At 31.7% G+C, this 10,742-nt stretch overlaps 1 protein-coding gene across 1 annotated transcript; it reads right to left on the bottom strand.

Moving 5' to 3' along the window:
* Positions 1 to 1,388: 1,388 nt before the first annotated feature.
* Positions 1,389 to 7,425, bottom strand: LOC142619126 (purine permease 1-like). Its single transcript, XM_075792193.1, has 2 exons — positions 6,686 to 7,425; positions 1,389 to 2,041 (listed from the first exon to the last, which is right to left on the bottom strand). Exons 1-2 carry the CDS (start codon positions 7,397 to 7,399, stop codon positions 1,697 to 1,699), a joined length of 1,059 nt encoding a protein of 352 aa, XP_075648308.1. The 5' UTR covers positions 7,400 to 7,425; the 3' UTR covers positions 1,389 to 1,696.
* Positions 7,426 to 10,742: the final 3,317 nt, after the last annotated feature.

Raw genomic sequence — 10,742 nt, 5'->3', positions numbered from 1 at the left:
AGTTGAAAGACACCTTTCGTTTTGGATGATAGGATATCAATCAAGTAAGACATATATTATTAAAACCTAGTGGGGGATTGTTGTATATATAGGTATATACAAGGATAGATTGTAATAATGATGTTTGAGTTTGGAGAATATGGTTTCATAAAGTGAAAATTCAAGTTCTAGAATTTTCTAAGTGAAAATTTGAAAATCTGAATTTTCTAAAATTTTCTGGAATTTTCTGGTGACTGTTTAGAAAGGTTGAAGATATTTCAATATTTGTTAACCATTTTATGAAAAAATAACTAACTCTCTATACATGTCTTTTCATGAAACATAACCTTATAGGTATAAATAGAGGCTTATGTTTACTTGAAAAAATAACTAACTCCACAAAATATTAAGTTTGAGAGAAACACAAGAAATCTTGTGATCATTCTCTAGAATTGCTATCTGTAGAACCCAACATCTTGGATGTATCCTGAAGACAAATTTGCGATAACCTTTTAGCAACAAAAGTGTGGGGGGGCAAATATTGTCTAAAGAAAACGATATAGTGCCTCCAAGTTATTTATTTTTGTTTATTTTTTGTGTTAACCTTGTTCTTTCATTATTACTTTATATAATATCCCTAACAAACTTATCATCAAAGTAGCAGGTTCCAGGAAAAGGAAACCCAACCAAGGATGATATGACTATGAAGCAAAAAAACTTATTGGGCAATATTAACTTCAATGAAGGGGCTAGTAGTGTTGCACCAACTTACCCAGAACTTGTCTAGGAAGCAGTAGTGGAGGCCTCAATAGAAGCTAGAGACCTTGGTTTTTTTTATAAAAAAAAATTGATCCTTACAAATTGCAAAAGAATAGAACAAGTTTGAAATAAGAAAAGTCAACCAAAGTGGTAGGAAGAATCCATGATGACAGACCTGCAACATCTAGCACAACTTGGGTTTAACCATCCACACTATTTTAGACTTACCTTCTTTAGCTATTAGAATGCCGATCCAGTATTACTGGGGTATCTCTAGTAGTTCTGTAATGATACTTTAACCTCTTCTTGTTAATGTTTTTCATGGTATCAAAAAAAGAAAAAAAAAATTGAGTTGGACTTGAAGGATTGCAAAATTTCATAAGGGCGATATTTGGATAGGAAAAGTATACTTAATCCATAAAACTCTTACTATTTCTACTATGAATGAGTAGAGTAGTATATAAGATAATATATCTTTATTTATTTGTGAGAGAAACCATGATAGAATGGTATCCTACCTTCCTACCAAATTTCATGGGCTCACACTTAAAAAAAATGAAGAACAAGAATTTTGTTTCATCAAAACCGAGTAAACCAACATATTACATTTACAAACAAACAGCTTTACTGAAAACAAAACCAACATGTAATATTCTTAGATTAAAAACAGAGTATAACAATTTCCAAATACAACACAAAGATTTGGGATGCATTGTACATATCTTCATCTTGATCCTATTAACCACTCTTGATATCGCATGAATTTGCATATTAGGTAAGCAAAGTAGGACATCCCAAGTATCACCTTCGAAATTTTCCACATGCAAGCCAAATTTAGAGCTTTTTTCCCTAGTGATATTATCGAATTCGAGTGAAGCGAAGCCATGCTTAAATACCTTCAAGCTTCAAACATATCCTAATATATGTGAAAATTCAAGAAATACAACTAGTTTTGTTATCATGGCTTGGGAATATCCTGAGGTAATTGTGTGTCTACCAGAGTCTGCTTCTTTTTCCTGTCATCTTTTATCTCACCATAAAAGTATGAAACAAATCCCCATAGAGAGAGTGCAAGAGCAACTCCTTTTTCTGCTTGAAATTTTTCTCGGAAGAAAATAACTGCTAGGATCTCTGTCACTGGGAGTAGAACCGCAATTACAATTCCAGATAGCAAAGACGAAGCACAAAAGATGATTCCCACTGCTCCCATGAAGAAACACTGCCAAATAATTGCACTCCACACTACCACCACGTAGTACTTTGTTTCCCCGAGCTCAAATGCCCTAGCTTCTCTTGGAATTGCCTACAGAATAATAGAATTTACACTGCATGAAATATTCGTAGCTACAATATTATGGAATTAACTTTTTAAAATTTCACTTGGGTTGGATTTAAACTACATGTGATATACCATCACTGCTTCTTTACATAACACAACCCACAGCTCTAGAAAATGTTTTATTTGGAGTATTTATTATGTTTCCAGCATCCAAATTTTCAAGAATGTGATGTTTGAGAGTGTAATTATGTTCACGTTTAGCTTAATTAGGAAATTGATCCAATTGAGCAGCTGTCACTAGCTACTTACGTACGCAACTATGGATCCATTCTTCATACATGATGCAACTTTGCAACCATTTCCATTCAACCGTCTTGCTCTTATAAACACTGATCATAAGAGCATCCCAGCAGTGGAGCTAAAAATTTAGTTATTTGACACTATAAAAAGTTACTTATATCTATTTTACTTATACACATACTGCAGAAGTGGATCTATTTTAGCTTTCAACACAATAAAATAATATAAACATCACAATAAAATAAGATATCTACTATAATAAAATAATATATATTACACACAACCATCACAACCACACACACAACCAGGCAAGGAATATATATATTTTTTTTTAGCTCTAAGCTACAGTGCACATCCATAGATACATGTGCACTGTAGTAATGAAGCTTAAAAAAAAATAGTTTTACCTCCACTGCTGTATGGTTATTTTTGTGTTTTAGTGGAGCTAAAATAGCTATATAGTTTTTTAGCTCCACTGCTACAAGTACTCTAAGTGGCAAAAGCCACAGGAAGCTTAGTCTTTTTTTATTTAATTATCAGAAATTTTATTAGTTGAGTTACCGAAAACTCATAAATTATTTATTCTCATAAGAATATTTTTATGCTAATAAACCTTTTTTTTTTTTTTTTTTAAATGTGAATGCTTACATACACTCATGGAAAAAAGTTTTAAGTGGTAGACATATAATGGTGCGTTTTAATTAAATATCAACATAAAAAGCCCACCAAAGTGAAGCCCTTTTTAGAATCTTATAGTATTATTCATCAAAAAAAAAATCTTATAGTATTGATGACATAGTAATTTTTTAATATTAGTACTGTAGTAGTGCCATCCATCAACCCGTGATAATCAAAGCATATTGGACCGACCTTATCCACATATTTAAGTAGAGAAAAAGATTAATACATTTCACTATTCATGTAAGACTTCAACATAAAGAGGTCGCAGTTAGAATCATTAAAGAGAAAAAACATTGTGTCACATTAGACTACCCATGTAAGACCTTCTACATAAAGAGGTTGCAGTGCCACTCATTAAAAGCGCCAAACTAGGGGTAATTTTAAAAACTGCACCACCAACAAAAACAAGCATGCTAATATTGGGCTGATCGGTGACTATTTTTACAAATGCAATGGTGTTGATGCAGACATTGGTAGGGGGCTTGGAAAATCGGAAAAAAAAAAATCACATTTGATTGTCTACACCCCCCCCCCCCCCCCTCAAACGACCTCCTTAATAAAAAGTTGTGTTGGGGTGACAGAAATATGATTCATTTAAATTTTTTTAATAAATTATTGTATTTTTTTACACACATACAACTCATTTCAATCTATTTAAGTAATAAGACCTAAAATAATTAACATATTTTTATATTTTGTAAGCACCCAAATTACAATTATTAACAAATAAATTCTACATAAATTATTTTTCGTAGTAGTAAAATTAATAGAAGTACTAGCAACATGCAATCTAAAAGGTTTTATTTAAACCTAACGAAATTCCACTCAAATTTACAAATATACATAATTTAAAGAAAGATAAAATGAAATTAGCATTTATTTATTTTTCTTTGTTTTCAATAAAAGGTAATTTTTATACCTTCAATGATGAGTTTTTCATTGAATAAAAGTGACATTTGTTTACATAAATTAGGAAAAATTACACTTTAACCTCTGAGCTATACTCTTTGTTACACTTGCACATCTAAACTATGAAAATGCACACTTTATCCCCCCTAAACTATTTCCCAGGTAATACTTGTCCTCCTAAACTATGTGCATTTTCATAGTTTGAGAGGAGTAAGTAGGGATGGCAATTTTTCCCCGTCCCTCCCCGCTTCGCCCCGTGCAGGTTTTCCCCGCCCCGCAAAGGTGATGGGGCGAGATTTTAGACCCGTATCACGGGGCAGGGTGGGGATGGGTTTACACTTTTTAGACCCGCCCCGCCCCGCCCCACCCCGCGTTAATAAGGATTAAGTTATAATTTTTTCATACTCTAAAATCTTACTATTTAAACAAAAATATCATCAACTTATTTTATTCTACCTAACGTGGTTCTACCTCTCTTTTTTCTCAAGCAAAGTTGGAAATAAGGTACCGATTTTAACTCTTTTTTTTTTTTTGTCTTTTCATTCATGATTCAAATGTCTTTCTCAACTTACTGTTCATCATTAACATAATATGAGATTTTTGTGTTATACTATGAGATTTTTGTTGTGACATTGTCTTGTTAAACATTTAGATAATATTATTTAATTTTTGCTAAAAATTAGTTTGATTTGACAGGATAAATTTATTTATAATTTCAAGTATATTTTTAATATTGAAACATGTCATTTTATTTGAAAAAATGGTAATAGTTATAGGAAAAATTAACAAGAAATAAAGTTTTACGGTATAGGGCGGGTTTCGCAGGTCTTCACAGGGCCTTAAGGGGCGGGGATGGGGCAAGAAATTTTCCCTGTCATGCGGGGCGGGGCGGGGCGAGGATAGGGCAAGAAAAATCTATACGGGGCAGGGGTGAAGATCCCATCATTTGGCCCCGCCCCGCCCCATTGCCATCCCTAGGAGTAAGTGAAGAAGGATGTATAGTTTAGGAGGGTAAAGTGTGTAGTCTCATCATTTATGAGGGTAAGTGTAAAATGGATCATAAATAAGGAGGTTAAAGTGTAATTTTTCCAATAATTCAAGTAGATTTGTATCAAAACTGGTCAACCCAATAATGATCTGAGTTATTTTAGGTTGTAGGAAATACATAACCCATTTTTTAATCAATTTACATTGAGCCAAACCACTGTGACATAAATTTATTAGACTAAACATTAAATAGCAAAAAAAAAAAAAAATCATGTCATGTTTATATTGGTGGATTAAGTTATATATTGTCACCCTTTACAAAGAAATTTGAATATGAAATGATTTTTTCCCTTTTTCAATGGCGACAATCAATTGATCACGCATATAAAAAACAACACTGTCACAATAAAGCTCATAATTTTGCAATAATTTGTCTGAGTAGCAAGTTGTGAGTAATGGAGTTGTATATTAACCACTTTTAATAAACTACTTACAATTCACCACATAGACAAGTTGTAACAAAAACTATGGGTTCTATGGACAAAATTTAAGTACAATATGTGAATAATATTCATTAAATTTCTCTTTTAAGATTCAATCATGTAGTTGTACTTAACTAAAAATACATTTTCATCTTATAAGGAAAAAAACTACATAATAGAGTTTAAAGAACCGTACCTAAATTCTGTTTGGGCTTTATTTTGGCACTTTGTTTGGGTTTTATTTTGGTACAAGCATTATTCCACTTTAGACTTTCCAACCTTTGGGGGTGCGGAGATGATTTCGACTTTTGGGGAACTCATTAAATTGATGTGATATAAACATTTCTGACCCGAATGCCTCTAAAGACATGTAAAGCACATAATTTCAAGAATGTTTTAGTGTTGGAAAAAGTCAAAAAGTAGTGGTAGGAGTTTGTGTAGAAAAAAAAAACAAAATTTTAATGATTTTACTCAGGGTATATAATAGTAAATTGAAATATTATTGTCATTTAAAAAAAAGTTAACTGCTTTGAAGCCATGACAAGCGTATAAAACAATTTTTGTTTTTTTTTAAAAAGGTATTAGACAATTTCTGTTATTATTATTTAATTTATTTCTTTGATGGATATATATATATATATATATATATATATATATATATATATATATATTAACGTGAAATGACTACTTAATTATATATATATTTGGCTGAAGTCTGACGAATACTTAATTATTATGCCAAAGAAAGTTCTGACATAATCCAACGTTAAAAATATAGAAAATTAAACTTCTCCTATACTCTAAGAAAAGAAGAAAAAAAAAAAAAAACCCTTGTCCTATTCTCAAAAATATATTGGTCAACGAAAATAATTAGGCCAGCGAAGAAAGAGAGAGGCCAAAGATGGACTGGCAGAGACATTAACATATACCAAAAGAATTTAAATTTCACAGGCGTAAAACTTATGGTTTATACTCTTTAAAATAGATTTTTATATAACTTTTTACTTAAAACTTAATATATTATATTCTCATTAAAAAAAACTTAATATATTATACTACATCTAATAATATTTTAAAAAATTTTAAATTGAGTTCAGTTTTCAAATAGATAATAAAATTAATCTGGTATAGTTGTACTTATTCTTTAATATATAATATAAAGATATAAAGATATAAAATGTTGAGATTTGAGCCTATAAAACTTGAGTTAATCCTATTATAAATTATCAGTTATTCTAAAACTTTAAACTAAATGTTAAACTATTAAAAAATGTAAATTCAATTATTTAACTATAAGCATATCACGTACCTGGAAGTCTTTGTTAATCAGCATCCCTATGGTGCAAAAAAGAGTTGCAAACAAACTCATCACCATCTGAATCTCCATCACCAATGAATAAGTGATGGCCTGCTTGGCCTTCTTGTAGGTTAATTCCACCAAGGGCAACACAAACCCATATAGTGCTGAAGCACCTAGTGTCATGAAGAACCCAGCAAAGTACTCCTTACTAGATTCACCACTAGGACGATCATTGCTCGTATGTAAAGCCAAAACACCAGCTCCAATGGTGAGTAAAACCACTGCGTTGATGGAATAGGAAGTGAACTTTTGCTTCACTAAAAGGAAGGCAAAGGCAGCAGTGAAAGCAAGCTGTGAGGCAATGATTAAAGAAGAAGTTGAGACAGGAAGGCGAGCCACGCCATAGGCGTAGAGATAGTCATCAAGGCCTGTGAGGATTCCTATAACTGCGGAGGCAATGAACAAAGGTCGTTTCATGAAGAAGGGCTTGGTGCTTGTGCCTTGTTTGGCTCGGCGGTTTAGGTATGTGATTATGAGAGGGAAGAGAATGATAGGCCAGCCACCAGTTTCAAGCCAACTTGAGAACCAAACTCTTTTTCCGCCATGGATGAAGTAAAGTCGCATTATTAGAGGGCCGCCACAATTGCCTATAGATAATAGGATGCAGCTTAGTATGAGAAGAACTTTATTCATGGCGGGGTTTCCTTGAGCTTCCAGTTCCATGATTGTAGTGTGATTGTGTTTCTCACTTTGCCTTATCTCTATGTATGATAATAAATAAATAAGTAGGGGTGGAAAAGGAAGCAAAAGACCGGTCAAGAATAAAGATATTTATTGAGGAGATATGAATTTTAAAGGTAATTTATATTTAAAGAGAAATGATATATTCATAACATTTTTATAATATTTTTACAATAAATTTTAAGTAATAGGTTGTTACTGGTTGTTATTGTTGGGGCAAAAAAGTAATTTTAGTGTTAGGTTCAAATTTGAACCAATAATAACTAATCATCTACGATTTGTTGTGAAAATGTTGTGGACGTAGCACCTCTTTTATTTAAATATTTGAGTAGTTGAATAGTCCAATAGCTGAATTTTAAAAATAAAACCTAAAAAGTAACATTTAAAATACTATAATTAAGTTTTATTTTTTAGTTAAATAGTCAAATAGTTGAATTTTAAAAATAAAACCAAAAAAATAACATTTAAAATACTATAACTAAATTTTGTCACGTGCGGCGTAGTTTTGATATATCTAACAAGAGCTATCCACGACTTAGGTACAAATGTGGCTAACAACAATTCAAGATTCCCTTGGGGGTTGGGGCTTCTTTCTGTTAGGTGATTGTTTGTCGTCCTACTAAAGCAATATTGTGGTCGATTCTTGGGATATTATTGGTTGTTTGTGCAAGTTAGAAAAGCTTTCGGAAAGTTAAAATAATAATCATAATGCTTGTCCCTGTCACTATTTACTAGTATTTAGGAACCTCTTTTCATTTCTGAATGATTTTTTTAATATATCTGTAACATTACCTTCCTACTATATATTCCCTTTTATTCTTTTTAAAATTTATATGGATTTGGATATGATAGAATGCTTTCACTCCATCTTTAATTTCCATCAAATGACTGATCAAGAAACTCCTAGAATTGCTGTTGAGATTATTAAGATTAAGAAAAGAGAGAGCAATTATAGAGCATAAATAGAATTAATGTAGAATCGGCTTGATGACCCAAGTCCACAACACACAAAAATTGAGTGTATATTTTTATAATGTTTTTTTTGGTAAAATATATTTTTATAAGGTTTTTTTTTTTAATTGGTATATTTTAATAAGGTTGAACTATATATGACAATAGAACCAACTATTTTAATGAGATGGGCACATCATCATTATCGCGGATATATCTCCTTGTTCTTTTCCGTTTTAAAAAAAATTACTTTAGTGACTCGTTCTTCTTAATTTTCTTCTCTTTTGTCTTCCTAGTTACACAATTATTCATCTCAATTGTCAACTTCCTTCGTATGGTCCGTCAAATTTTCTGTCCCTTGTTTTAGTTTCTAGTTTTCTGCATCATTATATATGTTCAAATCACGTTGGTGTTGGATCAAGAAGTGTGGAATCACCAATACTGACTAAGAGAAAATAAATCTAATGTTGACAATGTGTAAGCACTAAGGAGTCCAAGCATTTATAGACTCCTAATGGCTGTCGGTAATAACTATGTTTCTTCTCTTAAAAATGCATCTTATCTAAGAAACATAACCTGTCAATAATATGTGGTAAAAGTGCCCTGTGTTATAGTGTAATCACCCATCATTATTATTATACAGTAACATCTCTCACTTGATTGTACCACAACTAATGGTGTTAACTGTGATAAACATATGCTATGATGTCATCGCGGTCTGGTATTGCCCAATGTTGATTCTTATTTATGCTCTTTATAAATTGATGTTAGTGTTCAACTTTGACAAAACTGTGTACACGTCTTGTCACACACAACTAACCTACTAGTCTTGCCTTTTGGTTGGCAGATAATTTTTCTTTTGTCACTCTCAAACATAAATTCTACTAACTACTAACTATCAAGATTAGTACCCATGCAAATGATTCCTGACCCATTTCTAGGTTCTCATTGTTTCACGATTAGAGTGGTCGATACCGTATTGGTACCGGCCGTACCGGTCAGTGCACCAGTATCGGTACACTTCTATTTTATACCGAAAAAAATACCGGCTGTACCGGCCATACCGGCTAATTTCAGGCAATACCGGCCGGTACAGAAAAAAAAACTTTTTTTTTTAAATTTTTAGTTTTGTAATTTTTGAATTTTTGTAAGGGTATAATGGTAACTTATTTACATTAAATTATTAGTAATATTTGTTTTCTTAGTATGCAATGAACAACTAAGCTTTCTATTTTTTATATTATGTTTTTTTTTTCTTTTTAATTGATACTAAAATCTAAAACTATGAATAATTTGTTCTGAATTGAGGTAATGTTTTATGATAAACTTTTATATTTACTATAATATAAGTGAAATATTATATGCTTATAAACATGGTTCTAGATATTTTGGTGTATATATATATATATATATATATATATATATAAAATAGCAGTAAATCCGAAATGGTACACCGATATTAATCGGTATCCGAAATATATTGTACCGGTGGCCAAACTGGTACAGTCTCTAATACGGTATTGACTTCCTTGTTCACAATACCACTTTTTGAAACAGATCCTTCAAAAGTAAATTGTAGAAATTTAATACAAAACTCTTGAAAGACGTAGACAAAGGTACTTGTCATTGTAACGTGGCTTTAATTAAATTACTCTTATAAGCTGGTTCCGGGCATGGCAGGAAGATTCTAGCCTTTGTTTTAACACCTTTGGCCGACCTATACGGTTATACCTTGTCAAATTTGATTGGAGTTAAAAAGACCACTAGCTGACTTTGAAAAATATATATCAATTTGTGTGTCTTTGTCTAATGGTGTTTTGTGCTGCAAATTATACAAGAGTAATAATAAAAAATTTGTTCTTTTCAATTTGTTACAGAGAGTTTTTAATTTTTAATTTTGGTTTGGAATTTGTGAGAATTATTTTAGTAACATCTACGTTTTATTAGTGAAATTTCCTTCTCATTATCACTTGCAAATATTTAGTATTCCCTCAAGTGTTTTTAGTGTTTATTTTTCTCTCAAACTTTCTTTGTTCCTATCATTTGTTTATGATAATATTTCTCAACACCTTGATAGTTTTTTCCAATCTATTTCGTAGTTTTTTCCATGGTTTTAAAATCCAGACCGGACTGTACAGTCTGATCCTATTAACCAAAAACCATTCGCTAAGACGTTTCTTTTAACACTCAAAACCGTCCTATGTTAAAAAGTCAGTGAACTGTATAAACCGCAGTTGAACCACCCGGTTTTGAAAACCGTAGACGGTTCTTGTAGTTCTTGCGGTTTCAAGCCAAAGCTTTAAAAAGGGAGAAAATAGTAAAATAACCCTCAGTTCCCAACTATATAGTTAGCAGGCCCGGTTCCGAAACTATA

This window comes from Castanea sativa, chromosome 12 (assembly GCF_040712315.1).
Source record: "Castanea sativa cultivar Marrone di Chiusa Pesio chromosome 12, ASM4071231v1".
NCBI classification, from domain to species: Eukaryota; Viridiplantae; Streptophyta; class Magnoliopsida; order Fagales; family Fagaceae; genus Castanea; species Castanea sativa.
Note: the sequence above shows the minus strand (reverse complement) of the source record. Positions and strands in the feature narration are given on the sequence as shown.